The sequence below is a fragment of the Rhineura floridana genome, chromosome 3 (genome assembly GCF_030035675.1).
Source record: "Rhineura floridana isolate rRhiFlo1 chromosome 3, rRhiFlo1.hap2, whole genome shotgun sequence".
NCBI classification, from domain to species: Eukaryota; Metazoa; Chordata; class Lepidosauria; order Squamata; family Rhineuridae; genus Rhineura; species Rhineura floridana.
Window position 1 is genome coordinate 127,855,022 of NC_084482.1, and position 20,697 is coordinate 127,875,718.

General features: G+C 43.6%; 1 protein-coding gene across 3 annotated transcripts in view; it reads right to left on the minus strand.

The window, feature by feature from the left end:
* CACNA2D2 (calcium voltage-gated channel auxiliary subunit alpha2delta 2) overlaps nucleotides 1–20,697 on the minus strand; it is a 1,044,533-nt gene that overhangs the window by 177,466 nt on the left and 846,370 nt on the right. For 2 of the 3 annotated variants that reach the window (XR_009761453.1, XM_061617858.1), the window contains exon 8: nucleotides 18,443–18,500. Coding sequence is in view for 2 of the 3 variants with exons in the window: in XM_061617858.1 (XP_061473842.1) it covers nucleotides 18,443–18,500 (58 nt within the window). In the remaining variant the exon portion in view is untranslated. Of the gene's footprint in view, nucleotides 1–10,072; nucleotides 10,218–18,442; nucleotides 18,501–20,697 lie in introns of those variants that run through there. The other variant, XM_061617859.1, reaches the window with a different exon arrangement.

Sequence of the window (20,697 nt, forward strand, 5' to 3'; positions counted from 1 at the left end):
CTCTTGGTAGGAAGAAAGCTACATTTCTCTTTGTAAACAATGAAGAAACTCTTTAAAAATCACACTCATTATAAAAAGAGCACACAATAAATCTGGTTAAAGGGTTTTTTTCTCATTTGTTTTGAATTGTTTTTCTCTTTCGTTATGTCATGTGAAAGTATAGAGATGAATACACATACCTACTCACCCTACGTAAGACCTGGGTTCAACCTCATTCAACCACAAAGCTCACTCTGGATCACCTTGACCCAGCAACTGATTTCTCAGTCTAACCCTGGGGTTCCCCATGTGACACCCATGAACATCAAGACATTATCAAAGACCCCTGTCCTTTGAAACCCACCAAGGTATTTCACTTTTTTATTTCTTAAAAATAGAGGTTTTTGGCTGTTTGGTTGGTGGAGGGAGGATCTGAGTTGTATTCAACTAAGTTCTACTCAGAGTAGACCCACTGAAATTAATGAACCTGAGTTAGGTTGCAGATGAGTGTTGCCTGCTGTGTTGTAGTTGCTTTGGGTTTGTTGTGTGTAGGTGCTTAACCTGTGTTTTTTTTGGGGGGGGTGTTCTGAGCATCACCAGTTTTTTCTCCTGTGAAATGGGTGATGCCCACCATAGTTTCTTAAATTTCCACATGTGTCCCCAGGCCCAACAAAGTTGGAAATCCCTGGCCTAATCTATGATGTAAACTGTGCATGCACAATAAAATAAAATAAAATAAAATAAAATAAAATAAAATAAAATAAAATAGACTTCCCCATCATTGGCTGTTGTGTGAATGGGAGCCCTGTGCATGCACAGATGGGGCTCTGGATGATGGTCAGTATCTGCTGGAGAGGAAAGTGTGAACAATTTAGGAACTTACAGCTATATTGGGGTTTGGGAGGTAGATGTGTGTATGTGTGTATTTCTGTATTGAGGGCAATATATTGTGAACTGTTCAGGAAAAATACATGGAAAAGTCTGTTGTGAGGCTTCTTATACAAAAATATAGCTTAACTATTATTATGGGGAACCTGCTTATTCAGATATTAGTTACTGATCCCCACCTGAGGTCCATATATAGTCCATAACTTATCTTTTTAAAAAGGTGTGCTAGTCCCTTTTCTTTTGAAGGAAAATCAGTGCTGTGTAGGGTTGCTAGGTCAGAAGCATCCTAAACACTGAGATTTCAGGGGCAGGCCCTTGTGATGTCACGGGGCAGGTTGCAGTGATGTCACAGGGTGGGCTGTAGTGATGTCATAGGGGCAGGCTTGAGTGATGTCATGGGGCGAGCCTTAGTGATGTCACAAGGGTGGCCCTTAGTGATGTCACACAGGGGCATCACTACCAGGGTGCGGAGGGTGTGGCCGGCACCTGGGTGTCACCATGAGGGGGTTGACACCCAGAGCCACCCCACCCCGTGCTGTTGCCCGGCAAGGCTGCTCCAACTCCTTGGAGGTGGGCGGGCAGGCAAGACCAGGAGCAGCGTCAGCGGGGCGAGGGAGGCATACCGGCATTCCCAGGCCTTCTCCGGCTGGGTGCCCCTCCGGTGTGCGCCCTCCCAGGGGCATGGATGGGGTGGCTGGCCTCGAGTGTGCGCGTATGCGTGCACGCACGCAAGCCCAGCCACCTCGTCCATGCCCCTGGGAGGGCGCACACTGGAGGTCTGCACTCCCCTGCACTCCCGCTAGTGACGCCGCTGATGTCACAAGGGCAGGCCCTAGTGATGTCATTAAGCATGATACATTAGGCCTCACCTTTAAAAATTCCCTCTAATACGAAGTCATTGCCTCAGCCCCCTGCTAAATCTGGAGCCATATTTCTGGATAAGGATGATGTGCTTGATCGGATCATAGAGAAGACTGACAGTCTCCCTTGGTTCAAGATAATCCCACCAGATCTTTACAGCATCGAACTCGAGAACCTTGTAAATGGGGAGGATCGGGACTGAAATTAGATCAGATTAGAATCTTATCATGGAATGTTGCGGGCTGGTTTTCCAAATTACAGTGCCCTGAGTTTAAGGAATTTTTAGATCACATGATGTAATTTGTATGCAGGAAACCTGGTCTACAAAAAGTATTTTCTTGGATGGCTTTTCAGCCTTGGAGCTACCTGCGAAGCCCGCAAATAGAAGAGGTAGACCCAAGGCCAGTCTAGCAATTATGACTTCTACCTCTTTAAGTATGAACGTTAGAAAACTTTCCCCCTGTGGCAACCTAGCTATTGCGGGTCTAATAGAACTTAGAGCAACCATTCTTCTATTAATAAATGTATACATCCCACCTTACCCCCACAAATGGGAAATAGCACTATCCTGGGATCAGCTGGAAAATTATATAGTTGACTTAGAAATGCAATATCCTAAGGTGCAATTAATAGTAATGGGAGACCTGAACGCTAGGATTGGTCCAAATAACGATGCCCTGGCTGAATCTCCATTATGGGGGGCGATGGAGGTTGAAAATGTTATCCCAGAGTATGGTCGATGCTCAAAAGACCAGAAGGTAAACTATGCGGGAACACGCTTGATCCAACTGGCGGCCCGCTTGAATTTGACAATTATAAACGGACACATGAAGGCAGATGCCTTAGCAGAGTATACTTACATTTTGGGACGTGGAAGTAGTGTAGTGGATTATGTGTTGACATCCCCCCCTTTGCTCAATCAGATCGCCAACTTTCTAGTAGGTGACAGGCTGGAAAGTGACCATCTCCCCTTGATCTGTACTTTGACAACAATAGGAGGGGGACATCCGGCCGCTATTCCTTTTTGCGAAGATACTACACCCGATCTTCGCTATAAAAGACTCCACTGGAACAAAAGGATCTCTTTAAAGATGACCAGTTTCTTAGACTCTTCCCAGGGTTTAAACTTAAGATCCTGTATAGCAAATGCTAATGAAATATCTGTTGCTTTACTTGATTACTCTACTTTGACTTTAGCTTTGGAAAATGTTGTCAAAACTCACCCAACCCAACATTCAGAATCATGCCACTTTAAGCTGTTTTGCAAGTGTTTATACTTGTTTTAATAACCATTGGAATTTTAAAGGGATTTATTTCTTGTTGTGAGCTGCCTTGATTTCCAATCACCAACCCTACCTCACAGGGTTGTTGGGAAGACTCCATACACACACACAGGAGATGTAAACATTCATAGACCCCATATAATAGTTTATTGTCAAAACTAGTTGGTCACTGCAGAACATTAAAAAAATAGTGTTAGTTTCTTACATAATAAAAACAGTGATACCTATGTAAGCTCTGCCTAATTGCTTAAAAAATAGGATTGGAAGGAGAAAGATTTACAACACAACAGAATTCTTTGCTATGTTCACTCAAAAGTCCCATTAATTTACAGCACAATCCTAACCATGTCTACTTAAAAGTAAGTCCTACTGAATTCAATGGGGTTTACTCCGGGTATGTGGGATTAGCATTGCAGCTTTACTCCCAGAAAAGCAATTATTGGATTATAGCTTCATATTGGGAAGGTTTTCAAAACACTGCCCTCTTCAAAATTCAAACTTGTGTGACTCCTACACACAAGAGAAAAAGTGACTTTTGGTACTGCTGAAAGCTATATACTTACTCAATTTATGAGATTTTCAGATAAACAGGAAAAACAACAGTTTCTACCTTTGAAATGGGGTCTAGGTATTGCCTGGAGTCCAAGAAATCCCTTGTCAATCACAACCCTGACTTCACTTATTGGCTACAAACCTGAAAGGGTGCAGTTAGAGCAGCAAGCTAAGAGATCATTGCACAGAAGTTGTGGGGGCAGTGGCTGACATTTTGGTGTATATCTCGTGAACCAGACTACCTAGAAACTTAATTTTTTTTAAATGAAAGCTGAGAGTGCAGAATTTAAGGTGACTTACCTGGAGACCCGGAGAGAACACCAAAAATCCAAACTCTCTGGGTGAAAACTGGATACCTAGCAACCCTAGTGCTGTGACACCCTGTTTTGAATCATACACCTGATCCAGATTGGGGCCTGGCATGATGGCTTTTCCTTTTAATAAAATTGGCTAACTTAAGCACATTTTTTGAAAAGTATGTTTAATACAATATGTAGTTTGGCCCTTAATACAATAAAGAACAATTAATATAAAAAATAAAGGGGTCTGGAGTGGAAATAGAACTCAGGGAACGGCTTCAACACCTGGCACACTTGGGCAACTGCTTTGGCCTCATCATTCCCACTAAGGTCCACTGGCACTGATGCCTGCCCTGGATCTGTGAGCAGCCACTTTAAATTACCCACAATGCCCCTGATTTAGCAATGAAGTTATTTAAGTTTCTCAGTGATGTTACCTGATGAGTCTTGGCCAGGGACCCACTAATGTAGGAGGGAGCCCACCAGAAAGTACTTTGCTGAGGGTCCCTCAAACCTAGCACCAGGCAGGGTGACAGTAAAGGGAGGTACTCTAAAAGGGGAACACATTTCACCCTGGGCTGGTCGTAAGGAACCTATGAAGGTGGATGAGACTGGGAAGATTAATAGGAATCAGTCTTAAAAGAAACTAGGAGCACAGCCATCCATTAGCCAAGTTATTTCTATATATCTTCTCCATGTGCTACTAACAATGAGGCCTCACTTGCGCTTCAAAGATCAGCATAGGACCATTATTCTGCTGGATTTCATTTAAAGGGCTGCTCCGGTTTCCACATACGTTGTAGCCTCTGGAAGATTTTCTTTCAGCTGAATCCTGTAACATGTTCCCCAGCTGAACCTCAGGGTAATAAGGGGTGAACATATGCAAGTTCAGTGGAGTGGGGTGACAATCAGGAATGGTGGCTCTAGGGGACACATTTTTCCTTTTGATGGTTGCAAGTACCTGACAGCCCAAGAATGGATTTTTAGCTCTTTTACACTCTCTGGTTCGCTCTTACACTCAGCTCATCCCTCTTTTTACAGCTTCCACATTTTTATGTGACAGAAGACACCCTCTGGAAAGTTGCTCATAGACCGAGAAGCATACAGCAGCACTGCCTGCCAGCCAGGCTGAGTTACCCCCTATCAGAGTGCACAAATACACTGAGACGCATAAAACAATCCTGCCGTTTCTGCAGAAACAGCACACCCAAATGGGCACAACATGCACAAAGCAATATGTGTCCGCAGAAAATCAGATCATGCAGTGCATACTCAAAGCTACACTAAGAGTCAAACCAGACAAGAGATTGGATGATCTCTGAGATCAGATCTCCAGTGTTTTTGTCCTGTTAGTTTAAAGAAGGTAGTGGGAAGTTCAGTTGGAGCAGGGGAGCTACACTGGGGAAGGGAGCGTTTTCTACTACTCCTTCAGGAGGATATCAATCAATCAATCAATCAATCAATCAATCAAGTCATTTTCCTGATCTAAATCACCCCTGAATATGCTATTTACCCTACAATGTGTACCACTATATAGTAGCAATACTGTACTATATATGAGGGGTGTGCATTAGCCCCAAGACTCATCTTGTATCCATATCTGTGCTAGAATATGATAAGCAAGTCTGGTGTGAAATATCAGGTTTGCAGAAGCTCAGAATGCTGTGCCCAAGGTTTCTTGTGAACTCTAGGCATTGAAAACATGAGGACGTCACTTTGATTTATTTTCCTTCCCCAAGAAAACCACTTTCTGCTGTAGAGCTGATGCTACGAATGAAGCATGCAGGCTGACAGACTGAGGTTCCAGTCCTGAACACATTTGTATTGGGAGTAAGTCTCATTGAACTTAGTAAGACTTACTGCTGAACAGATATGTACAGGATTGTGCTATGATATATACAAATATACTTGGTTGGCATAATTTATTCAAAACAAGATGTAAGTTTACTGATCCCAGAATTTGGAACTTCAGTGCAAAATTTCAGGGAAATTCCCAACTTGTATGCACTGGACATGCAAGATTGGATTATTTGTTATTCATTTTGAAAGGGCATAAATATTCCCAGGACATCATTTTATGATCTCACTGAATCAAGAATAAATAGCATAGCATACAAACATATGGCAGATTCTTCACAAAGACGCATGGCATTATAAAAGCTGGCCAAGATCTGAACAGAGGTTTATGTAGGTAATAAACAGGAGAATAATTACCTTTCAGAAAACTAAAACCACTTTTGTGTAGGTGGCATGGCATTACAAGGGGAAGAAAATTGGTGGGGCAAAATAGTTTGCAGTCCTCCAACTGAATGAAGACACATGCCTGTAACTGGGTATAAATGCAAAGCTGGGCAGTAAAAAGAGGTAAATTGGGACAGCACCCCTTTACCTACTAGGCATTCAGGGTGCTCACCAGAGTAGCCTAACTTACCAACCTAGGCTACAATCCAATACACACTTATCTGGGAGTAAGTCCCATTGAACTCAATGGAGCTTATTTCTGAGTATACATGTATTGGATTGCAGCCTTAGTTGCTTTCCATGTCTGCCAGCTGTAACCACAGGAAAAACAAATGAGCCAAATTAACTTAATCTCCACCATCCAGACAATATGGACTAGGTGAATAAAAGTGGTTCTTATAGCCAACTGCAGATGCTGCAAAAAAAAAATCTGCTCAACCTTCAACACAGTGACTGGCTAATTCAATACTGAGAACAGGGCAGATGAGTGGACTGCCACACTTGAGTTGAGGAGGCTGGTTTTGGGATGGTGCCACCTTCTAAAGATGTGGCCACATGCTGAGTATTGGTGACATGGAGACACACCTTCATCCCCACTAGGAGGGAGAAGGAGGAGGAGGTCCAAAGAGTTCCCTCCTAATAGGTGGAAGAGTGAGAAGAGCAAGCACTTTATGCAGATGCCTAAATGCTGGGAGCAAGGGAGAAAAGGGAAGGGGGGGATATCCACCCTTGCAATGCTTAATGCTGCTTGTGATTATGTGTTATTCATTCTCTAGGAACTACAGTTAGGCTGAGTACTGATAATCAACTACTTATCAAAAATGAGTGCATCAGAGGAGGATTATGGCAAGGAAAACTCCACTTAGCACTGTTAAAAATTCAGTATGATGTTAAATTATAAGTAAAGCTTGAGACATCACTGGGTGATGTTTGGTCCCATGTCTACACAGAGCCTGATCCCTCCTTCAAAGAAGCTAGAGAGAGATTTGATGGTGCTGGCTGGCTCAGACAGGATCATTCCCAGCATGAATTAATTAGTGCTTAATTACTGTCAATTACTCAGTGTTACTGGGAATTGCTTGTAAATGGACAGCTTTTGATTGCTAATCCCAATTACTAATGTTATCTAATTGGGAGTGATTATGTTTTCTTTGGGGGTTATGCTGAGCTTTATGTTTCATGTGCAGCAAAGAAACACTGCTTTCTATTAATACAGCAGACTTCCCCACCATGCTTCCCCTGACTTTCTTCCCTTCTGGGACAAGACTGCAGTGTCATAGACCTTGTAGGAGTCCATCTGGAACCATAGAAGGAAACCCCACATGAGGTTTTTAACCTTGCTCAAAAATGCCCCATTTCTTATGTTAACCTGGGCTGATTGCACGGGGTCCCCACCACCTTTGCACAATTCCTTCCTTTCATATTTTTGAGGGAAAGAAATTGCATTAACTGAGCCTCTGCATGATCAGGCATTTGTATAGAGGCTTGGTTCGTACTGCTTAATGGAAATGAAGGCACGCAGGGTGGTGATGCTATTTCTTCACCATGCGAGTTCCCCAGGAAATGTTTGATCTGGAGAAATAATTTGTCTTGCCTGTTGAATTTAAACAAGAAACAGAACTACAGCAACAACAGAAACCACAAGTTCAAAGCTATGGTTACAGTTTTGTATAATGGAATGTTCCTCTTAGTTGTTATAAAATTCAACAAAATAATGAATAGACATGACATTGATACCAAGTGTCCTCCTGCCCAGTTTAGAGAGGAAAATAAAGAGACCAGCACAGAGTGTAGATTGAAATGTAATTCATGGTAATTTTTCACTCTATCAAATTCACATTTTGATATTTTATCCCAGAGGCACTGGTGTGATTATGCACTATAATCTTTGTGCTTAAAACACTTAGGGTGCAATCGAACTTGTATTTATGCTGGGCTGAGGGGAGTTATATATGGCAGACCCTCAGTTGAGCTGGCAGAGTCCTGGCTCTGCTGGCAGAAGCCCCTCACCCTGGCTCCACTGCGGAGCAGCCGTGGCACAGCTGGGCCCCTGCTGGCTCAGCTGGGATTAAGGCTGGTGTAAGGCCCCAAAAGCCAGTGTAAGGCCTGAAATAGGGGGGTTCCAGGGGTGTGGAGGAGGTGGCGCTGCAGGGGGGGATTTATACAACATTCAACTCCTGTCCAAGGTGCTCCTGTGGGTCTCACTCCAGGCCAAAGTTACACTGGGGAAAAAGGTTCATCTAAGAAAATAATTACAATGGAAGGCTATGGAGTGTGCTTACTCCCCAGTAGGGGTATTCATGAGGGCTGGCTTTTTACTTTCCGGTCCCTGCATGCAGCAACCAGCTGAGCCCATGTTCAGCCAACCCTGAGGCTCCTGAAGGTCCGCCGCTTCCCATACGTTGGATTGCTCTGCCTGACTGTATATAACTCTCACAGTAGGCTAACACCAGAGTTTATGAAAAGTATTGATAGCTGGTCAGAGACAGCACTAACACCTTCAACGTGGTCTGAGTCTGTGAGAAGTTCAATGGCTGAAAAAGCAATATGGACACAGATGGTTTGCTTTCCATGGCAAGCATCAAGGGTGGACCAGCCAGGCTTCAGCTGTGTGTGAACTCTGGAGAACTGTGGTATGTACTTCTTGGCTGAGAAATGCTCCTTTATAAGGCAGAAAAGAGAGACAATGTAGGAAGGGGAAGGCTTTTAAAAATGTCCTTCCTTCACCACTATCCTCCTTCAATCCCCATTTTCCAAAGAATGCTGATCTTGTGAGAGTGGACCTTACAATGGGGAGTGAGTGGCTGACAGGGCAAATGGAAAGTCAAGTTTGTGCCCCCACTGATGGTCCCCTGCCTGGAAAATCCTGGAACCACTCTCTTGTTGCATTCACAACTGATCTTTGGGTTAGAACCCATGATTCCATGGTGCTCCCAATCTCAGGTGAGCCATGCCAGCAGCACTAACACCATTGTCTCCATCTCCTCCTTCTTTTTAAAAGGTTCTTTAAGAGATGGGGAGCAAAAGAAAGAGAATACCCAACACATCTACAGTGAAAAAATTGGGTCCCATGTTGCAAGACAGGGTTAAAGTTGAGTTGAAGATCTGAAACGATTGCTGGTACTATACTATGATGGTGATGGGGAATGAAATTTTGAATAGCAGAGTGCACTCATATGTATTTTAGTGGGATTCAGGTACAACTAAAACCCTTGCTCTCTCCAATAAAGACAAGCCCTAGCTTTTATTGGCCAGGAAGTCAAACACCTGTAACATCTGCCTGGAGTTGTGTGTCCCCAGAAAAAAGGTGGGAAGGAAGGCCTCCTTTCTCACCTGAAAGGGGTGGAGCTAAAGGGAGGGAATAGAGGAAGGGCTACCCCTGGCACCTTGTTTCCTCTATGCAGATCTGCTTTGGGTTCAATAAATAGTTTAACAAATAATGTGGCCAAGGTCACCCCAACCTTGTGTGTGTTGCTTCTTTATCTTCCTGTGTAGTCGTAAAGACACAGCTCCATCTTTTATGGGCCAGGGACTCCAGCATGATTATTCACCACCAGTGGTTGCTTTTGACCCACTGAGGCTGGTGGGGCAAAAGGCATAGCAGTTACACATCAAGTGGAGCTAAGGATAAGTGGAGTCAAAGGGTAGCAATACTTTAAATAGGGGGAGGGGGAGGGGGAGGGGGAGGGGGAGGGGGAAACACAGAGCTTAAATGTGGGGGGGGAGACAGAAATAGTGAGGCTGTTGGGGGCAGGGAGAGAGAGTTATGCTAGGAGGTGAGAAACAGCAGATGTACAGAGGATGTGAAGGGAATAGAAAGAGCAAGGCAAAGGGGAAGGGTTTTCTGTGTTGTGCTGCAAAAAAAGGAAGTTCTTTTCTCTCTGCGCAGCACAGAAACCAAACAATCTTGTTATGGGTCCCTGCCCCTGATTTAAGCAAAAGCAACACAATCTACCTGCTGCTTCCTACCTAGTCTCTGCTGAAGTGGTATGTTGACTAAGCACCTTTCTTAGAACTGTCGTTCTTTGGAGGATCAGTGGGTCTTGTCCTGCATGAACACCATTTTTCTTTGAGAAATTGCTTGGAAAAAACCTGCCCACCCTCATCTGGAAGACAGAAGCAAATGAGGCTGTGAACACATTAGTTGCCAGAGCAAAGTGTTTCCATTAGCCACACCTGGAGGGGGAAGGGCTTGATCTGCCAATCAGCTGTGAAATCTCTTTGAAGCTGAATTTTTAAAAAATGCACTCAAGCTGCTCCCATCAGGTTTTACAGCAAAAGGGACAGGGTTTGACTAGCATCATGTGCCCCTGTTTTCAGAAGAGAGAGGTGGAGATGTACTGGAACTAGGGTTGCCAGGTTCATAGCCTGAGACTGATCCTGTATCTTTAGGAGAAGAGAAAGTCAGCCAAGTGCAGGTGTTCTTGCAACTCTGTAATGGGAAAAACCACAAGGTGGAATTCTCCCTTCTTCCTTCACAACTTTTAAAGATACAGAAGACCTCTTGGAGACCGGGTCTGGCAACCAAGAAGTCTTCTGTATCTTTAAATGTTGGGGAGGGGGAAGGGAGAATTCCACCTTGTGGTTTTTCCATTACAGTGTTGCAAGAACACCTGCACTTGGCTGACTTTCTCTTCTCCTAAAGATACAGGATCAGTCTGAGGCCATGAACCTGGCAACCCTAACTGGAACCATCAGAACAGTAAGTGTGTTTCTATACTGAGTGATTATAATATTGGAGAAAGAAGAATGAGAGTGGGCTCTACCTCTGGGGTGAGGTTGCTGGGGGGATTGGGTGCTGATGATATGTCACTGCTCCTTTGGTGTTATGGGCCAGTAAAGACCTTCATATCATAATGGAATGCAAGGCCTGACAGCTTTTTCTCTACTCTATCCCTAATAACTTGAGGAAAGTTAATAATTAATGTGGAGCACTCATCAACAATTAACCAGAGTGGCACAGTCATTAATTTTCTGACAAAGAAAGTGCAATCACTCTGAATGCTAACTGCTAACTCACTCAGTGCTATTTGTCAAGGAGGTGACATAGCATGGCTTAAAGTGCAATTGCCTATTTGGTCAGCTGACGTTTGAGATGGGAAGACAAGTGAATATGCAGAGAAGTGAAAACACATACACATATGAAGATTTGTTTTCTATTTGCAGTCTCTTGGTGCCTATTATATTATTATAGGAAAGGTACTGAAAATAAAACAGCCGATATCATAATGCCACTGTATAAATCTATGGTGCAGCCGCATTTGGAATACTGTGTACAGTTCTGGTCACCTCATCTCAAAAAGGATATTATAGAGTTGGAAAAGGTTCAGAAGAGGGCAACCAGAATGATCAAGAGGATGGAGCGACTCCCTTACGAGGAAAGGTTCCAGCATTTGGGGCTTTTTAGTTTAGAGAAAAGGCGGGTCAAAGGAGACATGATAGAAGTGTATAAAATTATGCATGGCATTGAGAAAGTGATAGAGAAAAGTTCTTCTCCCTCTCTCATAATACTAGAACTTGTGGACATTCAAAGAAGCTGAATGTTGGAAGATTCAGGACAGACAAAAGGAAGTACTTCTTTACTCAGCGCATAGTTAAACTATGGAATTTGCTCCCACAAGACGCAGTAATCGCCACCAGCTTAGATGGCTTTAAAAGAATAGACAAATTCATGGAGGACAGGGCTATCAATGGCTACTAGCCATGATGGCTGTGCTCTGCCACCCTAGTCAGAGGCAGCATGCTTCTGAAAACCAGTTGCCAGAAGCCTCAGGAGGGGAGAGTGTTCTTGCACTCAGGTCCTGCTTGCGGGCTTCCCCCAGGCACCTGGTTGGCCACTGTGAGAACAGGATGCTGGATAGGGTTGCCAGGTTCTTGGCCTGAGACTGATCCTGTATCTTTAGGAGAAGAGAAAGTAAGCCAAGTGCAGGCGTTTTTGCAACACTGTAATGGAAAAACCACAAGGTGGAATTCTCCCTTCCCCCTCCCCAACTTTTAAAGATACAGAAGACCTCTTGGTTGCCAGGCCCGGTCTCCAAGAGGTCTTCTGTATCTTTAAAAGTTGTGGAGGGGGAAGGGAGAATTCCATCTTGTGTTTTTTCCCATTACAGAGTTGCAAGAACACCTGCACTTGGCTGACCTTCTCTTCTCCTAAAGATACAGGATCAGTCTCAGGCCATGGACCTGGCAACCCTGATGCTGGACTAGATGGGCCACTGGCCTGATCCAGCAGGCTCTTCTTATGTCTGTCTGTCTGTAGGAATGGAATGGAATGTATGTAGATCTTTCTCTGAGGCCCTTTTCCAGGTCCCCCCTTTGAGGTCAGCTCAGAGGGTAGTAACAAGGGAAAGGGCCTTTTCAGTTGTGACTCCACATCTGTGGAATATGCTCTCCATTGAGGTCCACCTGGTGCCATCATTGACATTTTTTCGGTGCCAGGTAAACACGTACCTTTTCTCCCAGATATTTGATAGATTGAGATGATGTTTTGTTTTTAATATGCTGCCAAACTTTCCTGTGGCTGTGTGTGGGTAAATTGCTATTGTATTGTTGTTGTTTACTGTTATGTTTTTATAGTGTGTTTTCTTTGTTTCGTTTTAACACTGTGTCAGTCGCTTGGGGACCTTCTGGTACCAAGCGAAATAAAAGTAATAATAATAATCTATGTATGTAATATTTTACACTCACTGTCCACTCACATGCCCATTTCCTCAACCACCAATTATCCTTCAGGTAATTCTTTCACACACACATTCTGTTCCCACACTCTCAGTCTATTCACACACCACTTGTGCAGCAATGTGTTTTACAAATCTGCTTCTCACACTCAGTAGGATCACTATTTAAGCATAAAAAAGGGACAAAAGAGCCCTTACTTGATTTTCCACAGATATTGCCCAAGATCTTATGAGAACAGTCTGTAGCTGCATGGTAAACCTGAACCAAGCCATCTTCTATTCCAGTCTCTCACACAGCCAAACAGCCACACCAACCTTCTACTTAAATTTTCCTTCAATCAATAACTAAGCAAATCCCCACGGAGGGCCTGAGCAATAAACAGGATGTGGTGGACCAAATAATCTGCTGTCATCTAGAACCTGTTTTGTGGCACCTCCAAGGATGATGTTGATACAGCTAGCCTTGGCTTAAAATAACTGTGTTGCATTGTGTCAGAGTAGAGGTCCTCAAAACAGAGGCTGTAGCATACCATCTTTGTCAAGGTTCTTTAACAAAATCTGTAGGCAGTTGCTGCTTCACAAATTACTGTATTAGATGTCTTTCTGTTAGAACGGCACATAAAATGAAATGGAAACTACAGTGAAAGGTAAGTTGGGGAGGTATTTATTTATGGCTCTACGGCAGCAGTTTCTCAGAAAAGGCAATTTCTAAAGTGTGCTCTTAAGAGAAACAAGATTTTTAAAAAAGAACTTCCACTGCTTAGAGAAGAGGAAGCATCTAGTTTGGTGCTTTACAATGTGTGGCAAATGCTGCCTATAGAACTTCTAGGGTGGTTTGTCTTTTAAGCAGATATGAAGAAAAAGCATAGATAAGCCACATGTTCAGATGTACAAGACAATCCTCCAACAAATTTGGGGAATGGGTGGGGAGGGTGACAGCCTATCCTATATGGCAGAGATGGGGAGCCTAAGGCCCTCTAGCTATTATTGGGCTACAGCTCTCATCATACCTGACCACTGGTCGTGCTGGCTAGCTGGGGTGGATGGGATTTGGCATCTAGCAACATCTGGAGGGCCACAGGTTTCCCATCCTTGTTATATAGCCTAATCCACAAGGTCATTTCTTTGCATTTCCTTATGCAGCCTGACAAGGAGAGATTTCAAGGTCTGTAGTGTTGGGACAGGTGTCTGGTCTGTGACTCCCTATTATATGGGCTAATGAACACTTGCTGACAGTGGTGCACCCTATATCTTCTTTCCATGCTCTTTCACTACTGTTTGTTTAGTTAAAACATTATTTAGTAAAACCTTTCCTAAAAGATTCAAGGCAACTAACATAAAAAAACTAACATACTATAAAAAACCTACAAGCAACTTTATTAAAAGCATTGTTATGAATTATATGTCTGTGGTCTGTAACATCCTTCCTTTGACATAAACATTGCTTTGGGGGCCACATTACTGGAATGTTATGGAACAAAATCAGAGGAGGGTTGTCCTCATGTGGCTTCCAGCAAGTAAAATTTGTCCTTAAGAGCCTGCTCCTTAAACATGCATTTTATGTCTTTTTACTGATTTATCCAAGATAATGATCTGGCTGGATTAATTTTCATTAATGTACAGATAATTTCTGCTCACATATGCTCAGGTCTTTTGAAAATCAAGCTGGATATGATCCTAAGAACGTTGGGGCCTTACTTGTGGCCTAAATGAAAGGAGGCTAAGCAGCTGCAAAAACCTAGACCAATTCTTTTTCGGGGCAGGTATAAAGATCCAGATGCTAATAAAAACATTTTCTTAGAGGTGATGTATAGGCAAACCAAAATACGTCCCTTCCTGAGACCTCTCTGTCAGGTGCCTGTTCTTTCAACTCTACCACCCTGCAGTTCCATTAATGCACATGCAGGATGGAAAAGATCAGACCCACAATGCACAGAGAGAGCACCTTATCCATCCTGCAGGCAGCCCTGTGGTGACTGTGCTTTGTCTGTCACCAGATAAGCGGGGACCTGAAGTTTAAAGGACAGACTTAAAATGAGCTGCTGCTGTTTATGGAAATTAAGGCTATGGGGGGAAAATGAAAATTTTGACTCAGATATTTTCCCCTTTGTTGCCCAGCCAGGACATTCTTTTCAAGATCCCCCGACCCCACTCTGGTGTCTCTGCATGGCTGGTAAATACGTGTTTGAACAAGCAATGCAGCCTGTCGGTTGACAGAAAATGCAGGCAACAAGAGAATGTCATTCACCCCATGGGGAAAAAAAGAGAAAGACCTGTTTAGGATACTGGCAATATCAATGTGAGTATTTTTTTTTTTAAAAAAGAATGTTTACCTACAATCTAACTGTGGCATGAAAACAAAGGAACCGTAATTTCTATTTCTCCACTGTGTATTTATGAGCATGCACATGTGCATACAGAAATGTATATGACTATTCTGTAGGAAGGCAGACCTGTTCTGTTGATTTACAAGACCTCCAAGATAAATGGGGGGAAATTAAATCCTAAGCACCTTGCACTTGCACAGGCTTAATTAGTGCTGCCAAGCTAGTGACTTTTACCTGGGCTAATCGTAACGGATTCAATCATGCTTAACGTGGTGTGTGACTAAATTGATGCTTGCAGCTTTCACTTAAATGTAGTTTGTCCTTGTGTACTGCATTTATCTCTCTGTCCTCCTGGCTCTGTTCCTTGAGAGTCCTTCCTTCCTTCCTTCCTTCCTTCCTTCCTTCCCCAGAAGAGTGGCCTACCTAAAGCTGTCTGCAAATAGGGACTAAATGTACAATTGCAACTTCAGCGGGGAAGGCGGAGGAACCCTGCCTCATTTATCTGTATCTAAGGTTATAATCTACCTATCTAACCCTCTCTCCCTTTCTTCTCCAGATATACAAAGGGAGGGAGGGAGGGTGGGGAGAAGCAAATGATAGCTGCAGCTTGGATGCATCTGCCTGTGTTATTGTATCCATTTTCCAATGGCAACGATGTGTGAAATGAAAATTGGACAGAGCTGGCTGCTCACAGACCTGGAATTTCATACAGACTAGTTGAGGGAAGGAGGAAGCAGCCAGAGACACAGAAAAGGTATCAGAGACGGGAGGGAAAGGGAGAGTCTGTTGGATGGCTGCATGCACCCATGGCCTGGGTAGTTTAATAGACCTTCGTAGTGGCAGTGCTGGGCGTACTGTCCTCATTTACATTACATTACTCAGAACGCTCTGCTAGCTGAGACAATTCACAAGAGCAAAAAGGCTGAAGAAAAACTTGAAGGCTTTGGGGAATTCCTTCCCTCCCCCCCATGCCTTTTGCCAAGCAAAACACTAAGGCTAAGTGCCTCCTCCTATAAAGGAACTTATAACATTAAAGAGACTGATATTCTATGCATGATACTGTCTCTACCATTTTACAAACATCTCATGGAAGTCAGGTATACGATAATCTGCCCCAGTGCCTAACAAATTTCCTTACGTGCGTAACGTGCTCTTCCAGTCTTACTCTCTCACCCTTACACAGGTTCCTTCCTCACAACCTACGGAGTATATGTGAGGCTACGGCAGGGGTACCGTGGTGGCAGTTGTTCCATAGATGCTGCTTGTCCTTTGCCCACAACCAAGATGGATTCTGATCCACACAGAATTCTTTCCTGCCTATTCCTGACCCAGAGTTCATCTCCTGCAGCAGTATTACGGAATGTTCTTTTAAGGTAGAAACACACTCACTGTTCCGCCAGTTCTGGTGCATCTCCACCTCTCTTTCCTGAAAATGGGGGCGCATGACACTAGTCAAACCCTTGTGCTGTAAAACCTGATGGGATCAGCTTGAGTGGATTTTAAAAAAAAAATCAGCTTCAAAGAGGTTTTGTAATTGATCGCCAGATCTACCCGTTCCCCCTCCAGGGATGGCTAATGATCTGGTGACTAGTGTGTTTACAGCCTTAGGCTGCTTTCAGCTCAGTAATTCCACACGATCATGAACTCTCATGATTCAGATATTTTTTTTGAAACTGCACTTGTGAGAGCCATGGGGGGAAAGGGCAAGAATCTCAAGAGAGCAACTTGAAAACAATATTGTTACATGTGGCCAGCAGTCAAAAGCCCAAAACACTGAGATAAGCATTTAGATGCCATCCACACTTTGGACACCAGAGCAAGCAGGGTCTGGCCCATTTTTAAGAGATACGCACCCGATTATTTTCTTTGACACAGTGTTTTAAAGGCCCATTCAGACAATCATTTATTTGCACAATGGGGATCTAGATGTATTCATCCTGCTAGCACTTTTATTGTGAGGAAGATGTTACATTTTGCTAGCACTTAAAACTGTAATATGTTGTTGCTGGAAAATATATTTTACGCACCCACCCAAAGCTAGGGCTGCTACTGCAGGGCAATTACTGTGCTAAAGGTGATTGTCTGAGTGTCACCCAGGCACCTAATGGAGGCATCACAATTCCCCCACTCCCCCAATCCATGTGTTCCACTTCCCCCCTCCATTCTTTGCTGGCATTACATTCCACAAACCAGCGTGCTCATCTACATCTGTGCTATGAGGTGCTGTGTGTTTCAGCCTTCCTTCTCTTCACATTCTTCCAGGGGCTATGCAGCATTGTCCTTCAACTGTGCTTATAGGTTTTTCCTCTGTGAGAAGGTGAACAGAAACAGCCCATGATAAAGGCATCTGTGAGGCTATTCCAGAAGGAGTGGACCTGATATCAGACTATGGAGGAATACTATGCTATTGGCAATGTGGTTGGGACACCAAGGGCCATCCCTACCATTAGGCAGAGTGAGGAGGTTGCCTTAAGCATCAGTGCCGGTCTTCCTGATCTTTCCTCCTGAGCTGGTATCCAGGTTGAGGTGGTGATTCTTTGTTGTAGGCCTGGAATGGCTGGTCACCTCACCTTGTCACCTTCTTCTACAGGCAGTGCCTTTTACAAAGGCCGTTGACCAAGTGAGCAGGCAGAGAGGCATCCAGCTAGACCATGCATTTCAGCAGGTATTGCGTGTATATATGTGCTGATCTGGTTACATGACTCATGCTGGCACTGCTGTTACATTTCAGCATTTGTAAAAGATGGCAGCAAGCGGGGGCCAGGCAGACTCTCTCTCCCTGAGGCACTCACTGGAGCGAGTGACAATGAGATGTTGGAGGATAGAGCTATGTGTACCATGCGACCTGCCCTGTGCTCCCTAAGCTTGCCTGCTGCCCTTAGGTGCATCCCATTGCCAGTGCTGAAGAAAGATTCAACTGTCAGCCTTGTCGGCTTCTGTACAGGGGATGTGAGGGGGGGCACATACATCATTTTTTCCTTTGCTTCGAGCAGAAAAATGTTTTGGATTGATCCTGAGGATATCAACTGGCTGATCATTTGGATAAGACTTAGGACAACATGCAGCTTGATCTAGGATCTATAGGAAGGTAAATGATGCTATTATATTGCTACAGCTAAGCACCGTTAAAGATAAGCTAGTACTAGAGAAAAGATGGAAGGACAGGTGCAACTGTAATAAGGAAGTACATACCTGTATAGTAGCACTGGCCTTAACTCTACATTTTAAATGTTGGCCCACTGTTGGCAATTCTGACGTTGAGGTGTGCTGTTTTTCTTGTAGTATACAAACTAGTGCCTACCTGCCCCAGTGTGGCTTTTTTACTTTCTACTTACCAAGGCCTTCGTCGGACATCATACAAGTCAATCTTATTGGGCATCCTCCAAGGAGTGGCTGCAATTAAAAGAGACAATAAAGACAATGCCACATTTGGTGGCACAGCTCATGTTGATAAAGGGAAGTACAAGCAGTGGGGAGGGAAGGGAGCAAAGGGTGCCTATGGAGGCCCTCTTACCACAGGTAAATGGCACGATTATTGCTTATGCAAAGTGTGTTATCAGGCAACCAGTGAGGATAAATTAGTAGGGATACTATTGGGGGGAGGTGCAGATGCAGTTGTTTGCTAGGGCACAAAACCTAGACCCTGAGTGACTATTGTTATAACCAGTTGAATGGGCCTACATATTAATTATGCATGCCCACAGCACAAATCTACAAATTAATTTTTAAATTTAAAATCTCAGTTCTAGATTTTTTTAAAAAAACGCTGCTGTTTGCTTTGAAAATCCTTGTGAATTCCAAAGCAGGTAATTGTTTTTCAGTCATATACATCTCTTTGCTTCCTCCTCTCTCCAAAATTACTTCTACTTGTGTTGCTTACACAGTAATTATAAGATATAAAGAATCAAAAGTAACGCTATTAAAAATAAACCAGTACTGTGCCAAATTTTCATGAGGTTTGGTTTCACAATTTAACTGTAAACATATTCAACAGTGGGCCTTTGCACCTCACTGAATCCTTGCTCCTGCGCGCACACACACACACACGCGCACACATACTTTTCCTTCTTCTGAAGCCCATAGCAGTATTCTCATAGGCTGAGTTAGAATGATTTACCACAATGAGATATACTGAATATCATTCTAGATCAGGGTTCATCAGATCCTCAGAACAAACTGGTCTTGGCCAAATGGAATATATAATGGAGACATGTGAAATTACCCCAATGGCTCCTTTTAAAAGCTCTTCTGGAGGAAAAAATGTTCTGGAGGGGTGATCAGGATCAAAGAAGTGGTAGGGAATTGTGCTACTATTCCCACAAAACCAGACATATCTTCCACCCTTAATCATAACTGTTTAATTATGGTGTTGTGTGTTCACTAATAGTCAAAACTTTTTAGGACCTTTAATTTAAGAACGTACCTATAGCCAACAAATATTTCTATCAAACTTTAAAAAGCAGGGAAATTGGGCAGTTACAGTGAATGCACCAGGGGAAACCTCCTCTCTGAGACATTGTACTGCCCTACAAATCTGTCAAAATGCAAACAGAATTTGGATTGGTCTTTCACAGTCCAATCCACTTCCTGTGTAGCTTGGAAGAATTGGGTAACGTGCCTCTGAGAATATGGTGAGTGGCGGCAACACCTGCCATCTCCAAAGATGAATTACATTTTTGTATGTTGGTGTTCTTCTTACTTTGCTTCTTTTCTGTGTTACTACTGTTTCTACAGAGAATCTAACCTAGAAAATTATATTTCTCTCACTATTCATTTTAGAAATGTGTCAAATTTATTTTTATTATTTTCAAAGCTTTTTCATTCGTCAATGTCATATGATGGTGAAGACAGCATTTTGTGTTTCAAACTGGAGGTTATGCTTTATTTCTATTTTGGGTGCATTAACAGTTCAATCTGAAACTGCAGTTTGATGTAAAATCAGACTGATTACAATGTGTTGCTACTTAAGCAATGACTGTAGCTGTTGGAAAAAACAAACTTGGCCTGCTCAAGATGCATGTTTTCAGCCTGCTATGCTTAAACTACTCCACAAGGAGCTAGAGGGAGCCCCCAGCTGACGAAGTGTCAAGGCGAGTTAAGGAGCAGAGCAAGTTCAGCAGCAGGGTGAGGAGGCCAGGGCCCCCCACTCTGCCCGTCTGTTACCTGACCTCAGCTAAACCGCAGTCCCAACCCATTAACGTAATAAACCTCAAACAAAACTATGCAGGAAAGAAGCCAGCAGGGGTGTGGGGGCTTTCCAGTGTTTTGTACTGCCTGCAGCATGTATGACTATCTGCCTGTTGGACAGAAGTTGTGGGTGTGCTCTCGGTGCAATGAGCTCGTGGCTCTCCTGGAACGACTTCATTTCCTTGAGGCCAAGGTGGCGGACCTGGAAAAGCTGAAAGAGGCAGAGAGGTGTGTGGATGAGGCCTTCAGGGACATTATAGCTGTGTCCCACTCCAAGGATGATAGCTGTTCTGCTATCATGGAGAACGATGGTCTCGGGGAAGGAGAGCATCCAGACGAGGAAGAGGAAAACGATCCCTTAGAAGGGACCCATTCCTTGGGGGATGAGCAGCTATCCTCTTGT